This window comes from Felis catus, chromosome D1, assembly GCF_018350175.1.
Source record: "Felis catus isolate Fca126 chromosome D1, F.catus_Fca126_mat1.0, whole genome shotgun sequence".
NCBI classification, from domain to species: Eukaryota; Metazoa; Chordata; class Mammalia; order Carnivora; family Felidae; genus Felis; species Felis catus.
This window is the reverse complement of record NC_058377.1, coordinates 59,830,615-59,848,830: the sequence shown is the minus strand read 5'-3', so window position 1 is coordinate 59,848,830 and position 18,216 is coordinate 59,830,615. Positions and strand designations below refer to the sequence as shown.

Here is an 18,216-nt window from a genome sequence, read left to right as displayed (position 1 = left end):
CGGAAACAGGCTCCAGGCTCTGAGCCATCAGCCCAGAGCCTGACGCGGGGCTCGAACTCACGGACCGTGAGATCGTGACCTGGCTGAAGTCGGACGCTTAACCGACTGCGCCACCCAGGCGCCCCTACCAACATTTTCTTAGTCACCACTTTATTGTGTAGATCCTTAAAGGCAGTGCCAGGCCTGGGTCTGGCTGGGGATCCCTTCCCCAGCACAACTTCTACCCTCACAGGAACCTGCACACATTGGGCTAGCATGGGCACCCTGAAAAAGGGTAGGTTAAAGCAGGTGGACAGGGCCATGCTCGGAATCTACCACAGGATCTGCCCAGGACCCAGCTCCCATCTTGTTGACTTCATCTTCCAGCTGCTCATCCCTCTGAGAGTCCCAGAGCCTCCGAAGGACAGGTCCAGACATGTCCACACAGGAGGGTCTTTGAACTGGGCTTTCTCCAAGCCCCTCAGCTCTGTCCTGGCCTCCTAGAACATCCCAATGCTCCTTCCCCACCAACCTACCTTGGCGTTGCCCAATCCTGCTTTCGGTAGCATTTCTCCCTCAGTGCTGTCTTGTCCTTCTCTTGTACCAGGCCTAGCCCACCCCCAGGGCTCCTCTCTGGGCCCAGGCTCGGGACTCCAAGGGCTCTCCTCCACCAACATGGCAATGTTCATCACCTCCATGGCAACTAGGATATCCTTACTGTCCCTGTGGCTCAATCTACTGTTTTAATCATGGTCAGAAATGGGACCAGGATGAGGGATGGTAGGAGAACAGGCCTCTTACCGTGAGGAGGTCCATGGCTGCACCCACCTAGGCTGGCAGGGACCGAAGGACTGAACTGCTCTGGCTACTCCCCTGACTGTGCCCAGCTTCCTCTTTCCTACACTTGAGTTCAAAACCCCGCCCTTGGCCCTCCCTTTGCCAGGACCAGCTGCTCCCCCTTTGCCCTGTACCCTGGAGACCAGAGGAACTGATGAATACCACACAGTGAAAACTTCTGGGAAAGGGGAGAGGACACAGTTGCTCAAGGAAGGTGTGGGAATAGAATTTAGAATGTTATAGGTGGAGGGGACCTTAGAGACCCTCTGGTCCAACTGCCTCATTGTACAGGTGGGGACTGGGTTTTGTCCAGGGTTCCAAAGCCAAGCCTAGAACTATTCCTTAGTCATTAACCCATCTGATCTCTGGAATTGCTCTGCAAGCAGGATGCTTAATTGAGTCCAAGATGAAGAACTCAAGTTGCTTAAGGTCATACAGCAACACTGTTACTTGATTGTATGTAGGGAGGGAACCCACCAAGGATACTGGGAGTTAAGCTCAAAAAGCACTCAACTTCCCAGTATACCACAGGGTCCCATCTGTTTTCACTGGGTCCAGTTTTCCTTTCAGGAAAATGGGCATGAGGATGCTCATCACTCACTGAGAGGAAGATGTTCTGGATTATGCCCCAAAGCCCCAGAGAGATCATCAATTCTATCCCAGAAGTTCCAAAGGGGAAAAGGATGGAACTGTCTTTGGGAGAACAGGGTGCCATGGTGACAGAAGCCTTGACAACTGGGAGTGGAGAGCAGGCTGGGCCCAGAGGTACCCTGAGGCAGAGTCCTGGGGGAATGAGTGGAGAGAAGGAGAGAGGGCAGCCTGGCCTTATTAGCTCTTCTCCTCGGTCAAGAGATCCACTCCCCAGTTTTAGTCACTGAGGAAAGGGGGGCCAAAACCACAGGACCTCATGGCTCATGCCTGAGGGAACTCCCCACACATGCTGGCATGTTCTTCTACTTCTCCTGCTGAGAAGTCCAACTGGCATAAAGGGCACTGGACCCAGGAAGTGGGTGGTGAGCTGTCCGGGGAGGACACCCACAGTACAGACTGCGATGAAGATGGTGATGAGGAGGGAGAGGCTGGGTGAGGTGGGGAGGTCTCTCCACAAGTCGCAGCATGCCAGGGAAGAACCTTGATGCTGAAGGAGCCTAAGGGGGAGAGAAGGAGGTTAGCAAAGCTGGGCCTGCTCCCAGTGCGGTCTGTTTTTGCAGGAAGTTTACTCTGGCTGGGTAGTCTACTCCTGACATTATCCGCTCATGAATCCACCAAACATTTATCAAGGGTTTACTGTATGCCTTACACTGTGCCAGGAGCTGAGGGGTGTAAACCCAGGCCTGTCCTTCTGGACTGTAGAGGTCAAGGGTAAAGATAAGCTAAGGCCACAAGCAACTGTGACACAAAGCAGAAGGGAGAAGTGCTAAGCGCTGGGGAATCAGAGAATGCTGCAGGGTTGCAGGTTGGGACAGATTATCTAAGATGAGACAAGACTTGGCAAATAAGTACCATTTGAACAGGGACTTAGAAAACTGGGACATGGAGAAAAAAAGCTGTGAAGGAAATGCTAGGCCCTCTCTGCTAGTATTTTATATTGTTTTGTTTCATGTTTCTCCTGGGGACAGGGCCTGTGTCCCTGCCTCAGCTGGGCCAACACAATGTGAGCATGTCCTCAATATAGACTTGTATGTGTGTGGAGAAGAGCAGGAGTCCCAGCTCGAATGTTCCCTGGCAGCATTCCCAGGTCTCCTAGTCCTGCCTCAAGGGATACCTAGCAGTCCCACAATAACCCCTATGCCCCAGCAGCTCACCTGAGCAGATGGGGCACAGAGCACTATCCTGGACCCCACTGCTTTGGGCCTGGGGTCGCTGGTGTTCTCTCTGCCCTGCCTTTGCTATCCCCCTCCGGTTTGGCCGAGAGTTCGAGCTGGATAAAGGCCTGTGACAGAGAATAAAGACCAGCTATTAATAATAGGCCACAAAGGCTAAAGGAGCCTCCAGTTAGGACAGAAGAGTGTGGATTCATTGATGTGGAGCCAAAAGCCCTGGTTGGAGTCCTGGTTTTCCCACTTGATGTACCCAACTTGAGGGAGGTCACTTAACCTTGACCATCTGAGAACAGAAGTTCTATTATTTCTCTCAGGTTTTTAAAATTATTTTTTCTTATTCAGATATAATGCACAGCCCATAAAATTCTTCCTATTATACTATTCAACATTTTTAGGATATTCACAGGGTTGTGTCACCACCACGACTATCGGATTCCAGAACATTTTTATCACCCCCAAAAGAACCCCTAAACCCATTAGTAGTCACTCCCACACCCACCCTCACCAGGACCCTGGCAACCATTCATCTACTTTCTATCTGTATGGATTTGTCTATTCTGGACATTTCACGTAAATGCAATCATATAATGTGTGGTCTTTTCTGACTACTTTCACTTAGCATGTTTTAAGGTTTATCCATATTGTGTGTTGGTACTTCATTCTTTTTTAATGGTTGAACAATATTCTATTGTATAAATACACCACATTTGGCTTATCTATTCATCAGTTGATGGACATTTGGGTTGTTTCCACTTTTTGGCTATTATGAATAATGCCGCTGTGAACATTTGACTATACGTTTTTGTGTGGACACCTGCTACCAGTTCTTTGGGGTCTATTCCTAGGAGCGGAATTGTCGGGTCCTATGGTAACTCTATATTCAGGTTTTTGAAGAATTGTTTATGAAGGTGGCTGCACCATTTTACATTTTCACCAGCAATGTATGAAAGTTCCAGTTTCTCCACATCTTTGCCAACATGTTATTGTGTTCTTCTTCTTCTTCTTCTTCTTTTTTGTAATGTATTTTTAAAGTAAATTCTACGCCCAGTGTAGGGCTTGAACTCAAAGCCTTGAGACCAAGAGTTGCATGCTCCACTGACTGAGCCAGCCAGGCACCCCTGCTATTGTCGTTTTGATTACAGCTATCCTAGTGGGTGTGATCACTGTGGTTTTGATTTGCTCTTCTCTAATGGCTAAAGATATTAAGCATTTTTTCATGTGCTTATTGGCCATTTGTTTACCTTCTTTGGAGGAAAGTTTATTCAGATCTTTTGTCCATTAAAAAATTAGGTTATTTTTTATTGTTGAGCTGTAAGCTTTCTCTATTATTCTAGAAACAAGTCCGTTATTGGATATATGATATGCAAATATCTTCTCACATATTCTGTCACTTGTCTTTTTATTTTCTTGGTAGTGTTCTTTAAAGCAGAAAAAGATTTCAATTTTAATGAAGTCCATGAGATACAGAGTACCCATCTTCAGATTCTGATTTACTACAGAGCTACCTCCTTGCTTAGTTGACAACATGTGGACAAGGACATCTTTTCTCTACTACCCTCTGGGTCTAGACCATGAGATCAAGACACAATGGTACTCGGTGATCTAACTAAGACACAAGTGGGGGAAGGACAGGTGTAGGTGGACAATAAGGTTTGGGGAGGTGATTTGGTTCTTTCAGGTTGATCTACTCACCTGTGAGCTTGCACTTTCCGTCTCTTCGTCCTGCCCACATTATTCTCTGAGTTTTGCTCTTCTGGTCTGAGCTCTGTGTTAGAAATACTCATTAAATCTAGCTCATTAACAAAAAGCCCTTCACATATGATGTTCCTTCTTTTTTCTTTTTTTGTTGCTTTTAAATGTTTATTTTTGAGAGAGAGAGAGAAAGAGAGAGAAAAAGAGAGAGACAGAGGGGGAGGGGCAGAGAGAGAGGGAGATACAGAATCTGAAGCAGGCTCCAGGCTCTGAGCTGTCAGCACAGAGCCAGACACGGGGCTCAAACTCACAGATGCTCAACTGAATGAGCCACCCAGGTGCCCCTTTTTCCTTTTTTAACGTTTATTTATTTTTGAGAAAGAGCACACATGCATACAGGAGGGATAGAGAGAGAGGGAGAGAGAGAGAATCCCAAGGAGGCCTCGCACTGTCAGCAAGAAGTCAGACTCAGGGCTGGAACCCATGAACCGTGAGATCATGACCTGAGCTGACCAAGAATTGGATGCTTAATGCAGTGAGCCACCCAGGCGCCTCATGATGTTCTTTCTTTTAAGAATAGTCTTTCTAGGGGCGCCTGGGTGGCGCAGTCGGTTAAGCGTCCGACTTCAGGACGGTTCCTGAAGGTCACGATCAGCCAGGTCACGATCTTGTGGTCCGTGAGTTCGAGCCCCGCATCAGGCTCTGGGCTGATGGCTCGGAGCCTGGAGCCTGTTTCCGATTCTGTGTCTCCCTCTCTCTCTGCCCCTCCCCCGTTCATGCTCTGTCTCTCTCTGTCCCAAAAATAAATAAAAAACGTTGAAGAAAAAAAAAAAATTAAAAAAAAAAGAATAGTCTTTCTATCCATTTTTCCTGGTTAATTCTTTCTCACTCTTCAAGTCTCACATGAAATATTAATTCCTGAGGCACTTTCCCTGAATTCTCTAATCTAAATCCGATCATCCTATTATGCTTTGCCTTTGAAGTACTCATCACAGTTTGCAGTTGTAGACTTACTTATATTACATGGAGATGCCTCTCCATTAGGGTAGGAGAACTGCTATTTTCTGTGCTGTGGAATCCCTGACACCTAGCATGGAGCCTTGAACACAGAGATGTTCAGATATCTGTCAAATGAGTGGCAACAAAATCCAGCAACAACCATTTGTCTAGCTATTCAGAACTTATGAAACACTTTATATAGGAGTTAGGAGTTATATATAGGAGTTATATAGAAAGTTTGTAGGTACTTTCATAGCTCCAGTGTCCAGCTGACTGGGTGCCCCCAAAAGGTTAGCTCCTTCCCATTTTCTGTCTCTTAAAATAATAAACTACATCCTTCCTTATGTGGTAGACAGCTTCTGAAAGGACTCCTATTGATTCCTGCCTCCTGGTAGTCATGCCTCCCCTTGAATTTAGGCAGAACCTAGTAATTTGCTTCTAATGGATAAAATATGGCAAAAGTGATGGGATGCCATTCCTGGGATCAGGTTATAAAAGACCGACTTGTTTCTTTTTTTAGTTAGTTTATTTATTTTTAGTAATCTCTATACCCAACATAGGGCTTGAACTCTCGACCCCAAGATCAAGAGTCACATGCTCTTCTGAGCCAGCCAGGCGCCCCGGACTGACTTCTTTCTTACTAGCATGCTCTCTCTTGCCCTCTAGCTTGTTCACTCTGATGAAGCAAGCTTCCACATTGTGAGATGCTCCTGGGAGAGGCTCTCATGGCAAAGGAATTGAGGGAAGCCTTAGTCCCACCACCACCCACGAGGAACTAAATCCTACTAACAACCATGTGACTGAGTTTGGGAGCAGATCATTTCCAGTGGAGCCTTGAAAGGACTATAGCTTTGTGTCAGATCTGGAGCTGGAAGATGCTGTTAAGTCATGCCCAGATTCTTAACCATGAGTAACTGAAATGATAAATACTATCATAAGCTACCAAGTTTTGGGGTAATTCATCGTGCAACAGTAGACAAACAATGTACCCTATTTCTGCCATGAGATAATATCCTTACTATTTCAGTAATTTTGGTCAGTTCTTTGAAATGACAAATCACCTGTTTCCTTTTTAAAAATTTTCCCAGTGAAGCAATGAGTGAAACCAAAGGTTTTCAGTGAGAACTCTACTTGTTTTCTCTTTTGCTATCTAGAACAGTAAAAAGAACAAGAACTCTGGGGTTCAAATCCTGGTTTTGCCATTTATTAGCTGTGTGATTCAGAAATACCTCAGATTCTTTTGTAAAATGAGTATAACAGTATTTACTTCACAATTTGTTATGAACATTAAATAGTTAAGTTAGTAGAAGTGTGTTAGCAATGTCTAGAGCTAAGTAGGAGCTCCAAAATGCTGAATCTTTTCTTCCTCTGTGATAAAACCATGCTATTCCCCTACTTTATTTCCCCAACAAGCTCCATACACCATCACCCTGACTTAACTGTCTTTCTGAAGTGATCACAAAACATTAATACTGCAAAAGGCCGAAATACTATTTGGTTTAATTCCTTCATTGTGAATATGGGGGAATTGAGGCTCGAAGAAATAAGGATTCCTGATTTCAATTACTATATAGTATTTGACTTCTCCTCTGGTAACAAGACACTGACAATGGTCTTTTCTCCCACAGGAAGTCCCATTTGTAAGCCACCCTTCTATAGCAGCAGTGGATTCAGGGAGGAAGGATGGTGCCAGGGAGAGCAAGGAGCCAAAGGTAGGTCATGGGGACTCACCTGTGCCGGCTGGATGACTGGGACCTGGTTCTGCCTGGATGTTTTTTGTGCTTGCCATACTCACGGGGGGCACCCTGCGGGCAGCTGAAAGTACCATGCAGGCTGAACGTCCCAAAGCCCCTGGCTGCAGCTGCTTTAGGATATTCCTAAGCTCTGAAATTTCCTTGGTGCTCCTGCAGGGAAACAGAGAGCACTCGGTTTCACTCAGAAAAGAGACTCCATTCCTCTTACCTAAGTCAGTGACCTCTAACCAAGAAAGCCAGTTTGATATACAGATAGGGTTAGGTCCCGAGGTTGTGATTAAGTGGGGGGAAACCAGGCAGGGCTTGTGTGCCTGTGAGTGACTTGGTAGCCTTTCTCTTTTTGGGAGAAAGAACTGAGAAGTGGACAAGGACCTCCGTTCTGGTAGCTACATACGTTTGGGGATCTGGGAAGAATGTCCTCCGAATGGAAGGATTAGCCAGCCAGGGGCTTGGACCAGACTCCTGAGCATCAGAACCCTGAGAAGAAAATGGAGCAATATGAACTACAGACATTCACCACCAGGGGACGCTGCCACCTGTACCAGGGCTATTCCCAAACCTGAGGACTTCAGCTTAATGACTAAGCATGTTTTCTATAACTTTACACAGTACCTTTGCTTGTGTGCACACTCTCTTCCAGCTCTAAGATACGAGATTCAGTAATGTTGTATAGTTAGTTCCTCAATGCTAAGGGTTTTGTTATGATCCTGAAAGTCCCCAGAATCAAATATATGCTGTTGGGAAAAACGGGGTCATGGGACTAATAATCATGTGTGAACTTTTGAAAGCATATACGCTGTAGTTTAAATCTGTACATATATAAAATTCACTCATGTAGGTACAAAACTCCAATCACTTATCTCTTTATACACCTACATGAAAGAAACAAAGCATACCCATATATTTCTCCGTACTTAAGAATAGTTCTATTCTGAACTCTTTGGGGACATTTTTATCATTTTTATCTTCTAAATATTAATAATATTATTTAATTTCCAGTATGATTTTGTGAAAATTTTGTTCACCTACAACTAAAAACCTACCAATTTAAGCCACCATTTCTAGCCATTTATAGAAAGAGATGTGTATGTGTGTATGTATGTATGGATACCTCAAGTCTCTTTTCTACCATTAGCCTCTCCATGTAACTATCACAGGCATTTTATAAACCTCTCTACTTCTAACTCCAAAAATTTCTACGTGCGATAATCATGCAAGAGATCATTTCTACCTAGATTTTATTTATGTGGTATGTGCTACAGTTTCTATTTTGTCTATTCAATTTATCTGTCAATTCACCTGCACCTATTTCCTTTTTTATTTTTCCAAATTTCCTTTTTCCCTTGAATTTAAAAAAATGAAAAAACTTTGTCTTTAATTTACAGTTGATTCTTCTATTGGAGATTCTTTTATTTTTAAAATATGTATTTATTTTTGATAGAGACAGCATGAACAGGGGATGGGCAGAGAGAGGGGGAGACACAGAATCTGAAGCACGCTCCAGGATCTGAGCTGTCATCACAGAGCCTGACGTGGGGCTTGAACTCACAAACCATGAGATCATGACCTGAGCAGAAGTCAATCGTTTAACCAACTGAGCAACCCAGGCGCCCCTATCAGAGATTCTTTTATTTTAAAAAAAAAAATTTTTTTTTTAACATTTATTTATTTTTGAGACAGAGAGAGACACAGCATGAGCAGGGGAGGGTCAGAGAGAGAGGGAGACACAGAATCCGAAACAGGCTCCAGGCTCTGAGCTGTCAGCCCAGAGCCCGATGCAGGGCTCGAACTCACAGACCACGAGATCATGACCTGAGCCGAAGTCGGACGCCCAACCGACTGAGCCACCCAGGCGCCCCTGAGAGATTCTTTTAAAGGTAAACATCTTTCTTGTAAAGCATGATTTTGGCCTCATTCTGCAAACATGAGAAGTAGTATTTTTACTCACATTCACAGCTTGTTTACGTATGTATGTATGTAATCACATTTACCGTTTAATATTTTTAAAAAATTTTTTATTTAATGTTTATTTATTTTGAGAGAGAGACAGAGACAGAGACAGAGACAGAGCATGAGTAGGGGAGAGGAAAAGAGAGAGGAAGACAGAATCTGAAGCAGAATGCAGGTTCTGAGCTGTCAGCACAGAGCCCGATGTGGGGCTTGGACTCAAGAGCTGCAAGATTATGACCTGAGCCGAAGTCGGATGCTCAACCGACTGAGCCACCCAGGTGCCCCTACCGTTTAATATTTTTTAATTGCCATTACAATCTCATCTTGGATGCAGCATTAATTTAGAAATATTTTAATTTTCCTGGGCTTCTATTTTTTCTTTACCTTGTCTCATATACTTTAGAGCAAATACCACTAGAAAGGGTAACTAGATGGGTGTGAAGAATTTATGGTTTATTTAATTCTAAGTGAGATTAATCATTAGGAACTGAGCTTCCAAGCACAGGTTACATGGAGTCAGTGGCCTGGATTCAAATCCACTCTAAGACTTATTTAGCAGTGTGACCTGGAACATCTCACTAAAGTTCTTTGTGCTTCGGTTTCCTAACTGGAAAACCAGTGCCATAAAAGACCCTATGTCACGGGGTTAAAAGCCCGTATGTTTTGCTTTCACTATAATATACCATTAGAACAATACACCTTAAATTTTAGACATTTTAAATTATAAAATTGAGTGCCATCAATCTGTTTCCATGCATCAACCCTCTCTTGTAGACACATTTTAGAATTTCTTTCCCTGTGGTTTCACTGAGGTATGTGCAGTATGTTTCACTCTGCTGTTGATGTTCAAGGTCCTTCTAACATTATGGTTCTGGAGTTGCTGACTCCCTCCTTGGTCTTAAAGGTGCAGAGTAATTTAGATGGCCAAAAGAAGCCCTTATTTAGCCTATAATTAGGGAGACCGTATGTCCTGGTTTGCCTGGGACAATACTGTTGTCTCCATGTAATTAATAGCACTCTTTTTCCTCTCCAAATGTCTCAGTTTGGATGGTAAACTTTATGGTGGTGATCCTATCTACAACTTGCCCCTGAAAGGTAAGTTATTCTAAAAGCCTACTTTGTTCTAGGCACTGTTCCAGCTGCCAGGACTCAGTATGGAACAAGACAAACAGGTCCCTAATCTCACAAAGCTTCCATTTTATTGAGGCCAGGCCCACAGGGCTGTAGCTCCATTCGTGTCAGCCCCCTGGCACCACAATACTGGAACCTGGCAGAGCACATGGAGCGGCTTCCACTGGTCCTGCTGCATTTTTTAGCCCTTCCCATGAAGGAGGAGTAAATCTCAGACCAGGCTTTACTTGGTCTCCGTTCTCTGGGTCTCTCCCGAGGCTGTACTACAGAAGCATCTCCTCTTCCTCCTCCATTTTGTCTTCTGATGCTCGGTCTGTTTTTCTCAGTAACCTCAACAAGAGCGACACTTGTAATGTTCACTCCTGGAACTGAACTTCTTTTGGTTATGTCAGATGTTTGGAACTTCATTTTTTTTACAGTTATTTATTTATTTTGAGAGAAAGAGAGAGAGAGAGAGAGGGAGACAGAGAATCCCAAGCAGGCTCTGAGCCAACAGCACAGAGCCCAACGTGGGGCTCAATCCCACAAACCATGAGATCACGACCTGAGCTGAAACCAGGAGTTAGACACCTAAACGACTGAGCCACTAGGTGCCCCGGATGTTTGGAGCTTCTAGAGGTGTATTACGTGCATAGGAAGCACTGTGGTATAATGACAGATGACCTGATTTCTAGTCCGTCTTCTGCTCTGGTTCACCATGTGAATCTGAATATGCAAGTGTCCCTAGCTGACACATAAAATGAGGTGGCTGGGGCTTGATAATCTCTAAGTATTTTTGACCTCTAGAATTGTACAACTCTTGCTTTGTGTGATTCCATCTTTGTATTTGTGAGTGAATTATGGTAGAGGGTACTGGAAAGATAAATGAAGACACAGTGACAGGAAAGCAGGAGGATTCAGAATAGGCTGAGGAATAAAAAATAACTAGAAAACTGGCTGAGAAGAGGGGAGGCAAACTGACCAGATACCTATCCATCTTCTCTTAGCAGCATGTGTGTGTTGTACAGGGAGAGAAAGTAGGAAAACAAATGAAATTGCAGAACACATATCTAACATTATAACTGGCTTTCCTGGCAGGTGGGTCAGGCAACAACAATGACAGAGAGATAGTAAGTGAGCCCTGGGACTTTCAGGTGCTAGAAGGAAAAGTCTGATGAAAGCTGTAGCCCACGGGAACCTAAACGTAAAGTGGATTAAGTCTGAATCCAAAAAGAAATTTCATTCTTGCTAAAGAACCAATGGCCCTACAGCTTTGTGTACACTGCACTGAAGGTTCACTGCCTTGAATCTCCCAAGGGCAAAAGGGATGGAGAGGCATTCACTCTTAGCTGTAAGGAAAGGTAGCAAGCCCATTTCTGTTTTTACTTGAATGTGTGTGTGTGGTGGGGGGGAAGGTGGGTTTCTGTGTTTATCCCTCAATCAAGCCCCAGTCTTCTAACCTGAAACTGAGAAAAGTGGGAAAATATGAAGTCCTTGTTCCACCATTGTACATACCTGGCTTAGCGTAGTGCTCCCGGGAGCAGAGAGATCCCCCACAGGGTCATCTGAGGAGTCCAGGGAGGAACACACCCGGAGGAAGGCCAGACCAAAAGACTGCTGACGTGTGAAGGGTTGGGAGCAGGTCAGGCGAAGTCGATCCCAGGGCTCACCTGAGGCCGCAGCCAGGAAATCTTCTGAAGGCAAAAAGAAAGAAAATGAGAGGCAGAGGAAATGTGTGAATGGGAGGGACAAAGAAAGAGAAGGTCAATACTGAGGAGACGAAAGACAGGGACTATACAGATTAAAGTCCAACAAAAGGAATGGAGGCCATCAGTAACTGTCCCCTTAGGCTTTGGTGCTCAGGGTTTGGCAGTGCTAAGCAGGCCAGTTAAGGTGCACTCAGACCTGGTGCCTTGCCTTCCCACCATCGCTCCTCTGTCATGGTTCCACACTGTTCCCAGCACATCCTCATTCTATACCTCTCTAGGGACCTTGCCAATGTGTCAATTTACTTATGATAGTTTTTTTTTTAAACTTTATTTTATTTTTTAATGTTTATTTATTTTTGAAGGAGAGAGAGAGACAGAGCATGACCCGGGGAGGGGCAGAGAGAAAGACACAGAATCTGAAGCAGGCTCTAGGCTCTGAGCTGTCAGCACAGAGCCTGATGTGAGGCTCGAACCCACAAGCTATTAGATCATGACCTGAGTCAAAGTTGGACGCTTAACTGACTGAGCCACCCAGGCGCCCCAGTTTATTTATTTATTTTGACAGAGAGACAGAGAGAGAGAGAGAGAGAGCGCACAAGTGAGGGAGGGACTGAGAGAGAGGGACAGAGACAGAATCCCAAGCAGGCTCCACACTGTCAGTGCAGAATCCAATGCAGAACCTGAACTCACAAACTGTAAGATCATGACCTGAGCTGAGATTGAGTCAGACACATAACTGAGCCACCCAAGTGCCCCCAATGTCTCATTTTAAACAGGAGGTACCTGTAGTGTTGGGGTCTGAGGTGACCACTCGCCCAGTGGATCAGATGAGCTACATCTGCTCTTCCTGGACCATGAGACCTCCACCTCCCTCACAACACTCCATGGCCTCCATAGTCACTGTGTGACATGGCAATACTGCAAACCCTTCTCACCTTTACTTCCCAGCACTCTGTGGTAGCACCTCATCCCCTGTACCTCGTATGCCCCTCCCATATCATGGTTCCTTCACAACATTACAAACACCTCAGCTCCAACACAGACAAATCCTTATTAGACTGTAAGTCCCCAAAGTCCAGGAATCAGATCTTATATCTGTTCTGCAGTGCCTAGTGAACACAGAAATTTGCATGGATTGGAACTCAGGAAGCACTATATACTATCTAACCATATCCATCCTGTAGCCTTCCATCACTTATATAAACATTTATTCTACACTAACACTTATACAGTTGTCCCTCCTCATCTGTGGGGGATATGTTCAAAGCCCCCAGTGGATGCCCGAAACCACAGATAGCACCGAACCTCGTATATACTATGTTTTTTCCTATATGTGCACACCTGTGATAAAGCTTAATTTATGAGTTAGGCACAGGAAGAGATTAATAACAATAATAAAACAGAGCAATTATAACAACAGGCTATAATAAAAGTTACGTGAATGTGGTCTCTCTCTCGCTCTCTCTCAAAATATCTTACTGTACTCTGCTCACCTTTCTTCTTGGGGTGACGTGAGATGATAAAATGCCTACATGATGAGATGAAGTGAGGTGAATGACATAGGCATTGTGACACAGGGAGGCTACTACTATTGACCTTCTAATAATATGTTAGAAGGAATATCATCTGCTTTTGGGCTGTGGTGGACTGTAGGTAACTGAAACCATGGAAAGTGAAACTGTGGATAAAGGGCGACTACCGTACTCACACCAATGTACATTTATACAAATAAAAACACTACTCACAAATACGGGCTCTACATCAGGCTCCACCGAATCATGTGTAAATATAAATCATAGTGCATAAATGTTCTCGGTTCCCATATACTGTCATCACAGAGAACTCACACAAACATACCAGTAGTTGTTCACTCACCACCTACCCCATACCCCCACAGATACGACCAAGCCCCTTCACAGGCCCCTCCCACCATTCCACCTAACAGCTCCATGGCCCTCTCTAGTGGGTTGTCTAGCTTAGCATGACTGCATCTCTTTCTTATAGTCTCTCTTGCTGTCCATTTCCCATTTCTGTTTTTGCCTTCCTTACCATCTTTAAACATGCGGACCCCTGAGCGGTTTTTCCCCTGCTTTGAATCAGCCAGGGACATAAGCATGGTTGCAGGGAGCAAGGTGACAAAAGGTCTGTCCAGGGACCAGGAAGAACGGCCCACATCAATTTGCAGGAAAGCACAGCCACAGTTACCTGAGGACAAAAGGTTGAGAGAAGGATTTAAGGGTGATGGGAAGACAGATGCTCTCCTGATTGCACACAAGGTATCGGGTGGGAAAAGGACATTCTTCCATTCTAGAGCTGGTTGGAAGCCCAGAAAGGTCAAGGAACACAGTGAACTGGCAACTGAAGTGGATAAGACCTCAGTCCACAAAATGACAGTATGAAGGTTCACAGTGGTCCTCCCAGCTAGAAACCTTCCCTGACTCAATAGACTTGCTGCTTCCCTGTCCTCTGGCTCTGGCAGGCAGTGCTAATCTCTGTCTCTATTAGACCCCTGCTAGGGAGCCCTACAGAGCTGAGGCCAATGGTCTTTGTTAGTTCTCTACTCCAGAGAATGCTAAGGCCAACCTTCTCAACCTGCAAATTCCTATGGAGACTTCCCAGATTAGTCTGCAGAGCCCATCCCCCAGCATCCTCTTGACAATGATATTTATAGGTGCTTACAGGTTCTATTTGTTGGCATTTGTAATTATGTCAGCATCCTAAGGCTTCACCCAGACTATTCAGATCAAACCAGGGCACGTACGTTAAATAATTCAGGGAATACCATTCCCACTACTTTTTTTTTTCAAATTTTATTTTTAAGTAATCTCTCCACCCAATGTGGGGCTCGAACCTACAACCCGAAGATCAAGAGTCACATGCTCTACCCACTAAAACCAGCCAGGTGCCCCTCCCATTGCATTCTATGTGAACAGAAACCTCAGAGTTTGCCAACACCATACACCTGAGAAGGGCACCTGGGCCACATCTCACCTTCAGACCAGGAAGGGCTTATTCCATGAAAAGTGCTCAGCTAGACCAAGTTGAGACATTATGGAGCACTTGGAGGGGAATGTGACTCCTGCATCTCCCGCACAGATTCCTAGACCTCAGAGAACTCACTCACCTACATCAATGTAGCCAATGGGCACTGCCCTCTCCAGCTGGAGTTCCACTTTCAGCTGCCCACTCTTGTCCTGAGGGCAGCTGAGCCAAGGTCCCTTCTGACAGTCTGGATTCAGCAAGTTCTCCACAGGATACTTGGGATCCTAAGTCAGAGAGAGAAGGAGTAATCAGGAACCTCACTGAACTGAAAGGTAAAAAGGATGCCCATGAATGAGGGATTCCTACATTCCCAAACCTTTCCAGGCATTTTACCATGATAGAAGAACCACTAGATGGGAGTCCATAAAAGTACAGCTATCATGTGCCAGGGATTTACAGACCATTTACCTCTCCTTCATTTACCAAACCACCTCATTTAATCCTCCTAACACTTTACTATTTAGTTTAGTTGCTATTATTGCTTCTTACTTAACAGATCAATACATTGAAGCTTAGGTTCAGAAACTTACCCAAGGCCACAAAGCCAAATAACCAACCAAAATCAGAACATCTAGCTTTCTGAATCCAGGCTTTTAACTGCCACACTATGCTATTTCACTTCATTTACAAGGTACTTTCACAGACATTTTTTTATCTTCAAAGTAGCCCTATGAGAAAAGAAAGGCAAGGATTTTTTATTCTGAGTTTACAACTAATGGGTAGGAATAAAGTGATTTGTTCCAAGGCAACAATAGCAATACCGAGAGAGAAAAATTTTTAAAAACTATTTTTGAGAGAGAGAGAGAGAGAAAGAGCACAAACAGGGGAGGGGCAGAGGAGGAGACAGAGGATCTGGAGTGGGCTCTGTGTTGACAGCAGCAAGCCCAGTGTAGGACTCGAACTCATCAACTGTGAGATCATGACATGAGCCAGAGTCAGATGCACAACCGACTAAGCCACTCAGGCACCCACCGAGAGAGAAATTCTTGGTTCTAACCCACAGTTAGATATTTTTTGGTGGCAAGGCCCTGAGCAAACTACTTTCTCTCTCTGGATCTAAATTCTTTCATCCATAAGTAAAGGGGAGGGAGTCTATACTCATGGTTTTCAATCTTGTTTTTTGTTTTAGCAATAAAATCCTTCCTTTTAGCTGAAATCTTACACTAAGATGTGTGTGTGTGTGTGTGTGTGTGTGTGTGTGTGTGTGTGTGTGTGTGTTTTCAGCAAAAAAAAACAGAGCTCTGGTTAAAACACAGGTTGGGGGGTCTAGAGACATACATGCACCACCTCACTTCAATTAGAAGTGGGTGCCCATAGAACAGTTTGAAAACCTCAGTGTTAGAGGATAAGTAACATTCTCTAGCATTTTATAAGGCTCAATCTTTGAAGAAAACCATTTAGGCTGACTATGTAGGTAAGAAGGATATGGGCAATTTTTATTTTCTTTCACTTAGGAGTTGATATATTAGTTCCAAAAGGCTCTCTAAGAGTCTTTCTGAAATGAGTGGGGATGTTTTTGACTGTCATCATAACCAGGGAGCATTACTGTCATTAGGGTCTGAAGGCCATGGATGATAATTACCTCATCAGGTAAATGATACTGCTATAAATGCAGATTTATCCCACCCAAAATGCCAATGGCATCCTTTGAGAAAGACTAGGGCAACAGAAGGTGAAGAAGAGTGGGGAGAAAAGGTATGGATAGAAATGACAGCAAAGGAAAGGGTGGGAAGTTCTTAAGAATCACCACATGGTATAAATCCTGGGCTTAGGCCTCAGCATCTAGATCTAATCTGGATAATTGGAATTTCTCAAAAGTGAATTTTTAGGGAGGAGGTTGAGATCACTTTTGATGGTGGGGGTGATGTCCTCACAGGTCAGGAATGACCTTGAATGTCCCGGTGTGCTCTCAATGACAGAGTAACTAAACTGCCCTTCTAGGAACCCTGGTACAGACTTTGGGCCTATGGGTTTGCCAGTTCCCTTCAAACTAAGGGTGGAATCCTGAAGTTGTTTCCTCTCTACCTTCAATTCCCAGGAACACTTCTTTTATGCACCCTGCGTTGCTCTGGGAACAACCTGAGGGCAAGAGCTGTGTGTCCTCCTTTGACTTTGGATTCCCAAAGAAGGGACGATGTCTCTTCTATTAAACTGGGAGTTTCCTGAAAGTGCAGCCAAGTCTCCTACTTTTGTCACTTCTTTCAGTTGCCAAGAAAAAAATCACAACTGCTAATTAACATACCTGAGAGGAAAATGATACGATGTGGCTAATCTTTACAGGAGCCATTGTGGGCCCAGCAGCTATCCCAAGTACAAGGCAAAAATACTTTCTCCTAAGATCTCTTCTGTCACCACTTTGGCACTGCCTTTTTTGGTCCTGTCAGCTTCCAGAAGAGAAAGAATCCTCATGCTACTCCTGAAGGAGAGAACAAAAGAAAAACAAACTAGCCATGGCTGGTTCTCTGGAAATCTTTGCAGGAAGTCAGACTGTTTCTGATGCCCTTGATGGGCTTGTGGGGCAGTGGGCAGGGAACGGATCTGGACCAGGTGGTGAGATTCCAGCAAACACGTGAAACAACTAGAATGCAACCACAGGGCAACGGAGCAGCAAGTACAAAATAGGTTAGTACGGGAACGTTGGATGCTCCCCAGGGCATGAGTGGTGCCTTAAATCATTCACCTTTATACCCCTAGAGCCCACCACGTAGTAAAGACGCAACAAATGTTCAACTAAATATACAAGTCTCTTGATTTGTTCTCCCCTCTCAAATCAATCTTCTTAAATTTGTTTCTCGTTGTTACTCCTCTATTAGGAATCATCAATGTTTTCCTGATGTACGCAAAACCCTTTTTACATGGTAGGTACTTAGTAAATATTAATTCAGCTTGGCCCCTCAAAGCACCTACTAGGTGCGAGACTCTTCAGCTCTCAGCTTCGGGAGACTAAACCGTGCAGGCACTTCCCCCTCTTGGAACGCGCTGTTCTGTACATTCCTTGACCGCTACCCATTCTCTGCAACTGCCCCCCCCCCCCCCCATCAACAACCCTCAAAGCCCCTCACCCGGAACAACGGACCTGGAAGAGCCATCGCAGCCTCAGATCGCGGACCACAAAATCCTTTCTCCCGCCAATTTGGCCCTCTGACCTCCGACTTCTGATTCGTAGCACTACTCTCCGCCTCCGGAATTCCGGGAATTTGTCCTGGGGCTTCAAGAAGCCGCTGTTTTTGAAAAATGATTCCCACCGAGGCAAGAAGACATGTGATATAGCCAGTAAAATGCATTCGTGTGCATCTATGTATGTTTATATCTATTTTAAAG

General features: G+C 44.6%; 3 protein-coding genes and 1 long non-coding RNA gene across 9 annotated transcripts in view; 2 read left to right on the top strand and 2 right to left on the bottom strand.

Moving 5' to 3' along the window:
* TRPC2 (short transient receptor potential channel 2) overlaps nt 1–822 on the bottom strand; it is a 20,858-nt gene extending 20,036 nt beyond the window's left edge. Inside the window, exon 1 of one of the 2 annotated variants that reach the window (NM_001375822.1) lies at nt 781–822. In NM_001375822.1, the coding sequence (NP_001362751.1) occupies nt 781–795 (15 nt within the window). In that variant the 5' untranslated portion in view covers nt 796–822. Of the gene's footprint in view, nt 1–315; nt 418–780 lie in introns of those variants that run through there. The other variant, XM_045038030.1, reaches the window with a different exon arrangement.
* On the bottom strand, nt 134–18,216 carry XNDC1N (Xrcc1 N-terminal domain containing 1). Of its 4 annotated transcripts, none has more exons than XM_045038044.1 (10): nt 17,972–18,110; nt 17,138–17,311; nt 14,978–15,119; nt 13,903–14,058; nt 11,660–11,835; nt 7,479–7,561; nt 7,062–7,234; nt 4,332–4,404; nt 2,622–2,749; nt 134–1,964 (listed from the first exon to the last, which is right to left on the bottom strand). In XM_045038044.1, the coding sequence occupies exons 2-10, from the start codon at nt 17,180–17,182 to the stop codon at nt 1,729–1,731; spliced, it is 1,212 nt and encodes a 403-aa protein (XP_044893979.1). In that variant the 5' UTR covers nt 17,183–17,311; nt 17,972–18,110; the 3' UTR covers nt 134–1,728. The 4 variants fall into 4 exon arrangements, with proteins under 4 accessions (XP_044893979.1, XP_044893978.1, XP_044893980.1 ...); XM_045038043.1 differs by lacking the exon at nt 17,972–18,110 and adding an exon at nt 17,803–17,893 and having other exon boundaries at nt 11,660–11,838; NM_001375823.1 differs by having other exon boundaries at nt 1,603–1,964; nt 11,660–11,838; nt 17,972–18,216.
* Nucleotides 1,851–8,495, top strand: LOC123380478. Its single transcript, XR_006586314.1, has 3 exons — nt 1,851–1,983; nt 6,959–7,042; nt 7,436–8,495. It is a non-coding gene; the product is annotated as an uncharacterized LOC123380478 (long non-coding RNA).
* Nucleotides 18,062–18,216, top strand: part of RNF121 (ring finger protein 121) — an 82,371-nt gene continuing 82,216 nt past the window's right edge. The window contains exon 1 of one of the 2 annotated variants that reach the window (XM_019811885.3): nt 18,062–18,193. Coding sequence is in view for 1 of the 2 variants with exons in the window: in XM_019811884.2 (XP_019667443.1) it covers nt 18,196–18,216 (21 nt within the window). In the remaining variant the exon portion in view is untranslated. The other variant, XM_019811884.2, reaches the window with a different exon arrangement.

Excerpts from the sequence above, each read along its gene's own strand:
- XNDC1N (NM_001375823.1), bottom strand. The coding sequence starts at position 17,182 with ATGGCTCCTGTAAAGATTAGCCACATCGTATCATTTTCCTCTCAG. Across the intron at positions 7,562-11,659 it reads GGAGCACTACGCTAAGCCAG|GGTTCTGATGCTCAGGAGTC; the intron begins GTATGTACAATG and ends TTTTCTTCTCAG. Across the intron at positions 1,965-2,621 it reads TCTGTGCCCCATCTGCTCAG|GCTCCTTCAGCATCAAGGTT; the intron begins GTGAGCTGCTGG and ends TCTCCCCCTTAG.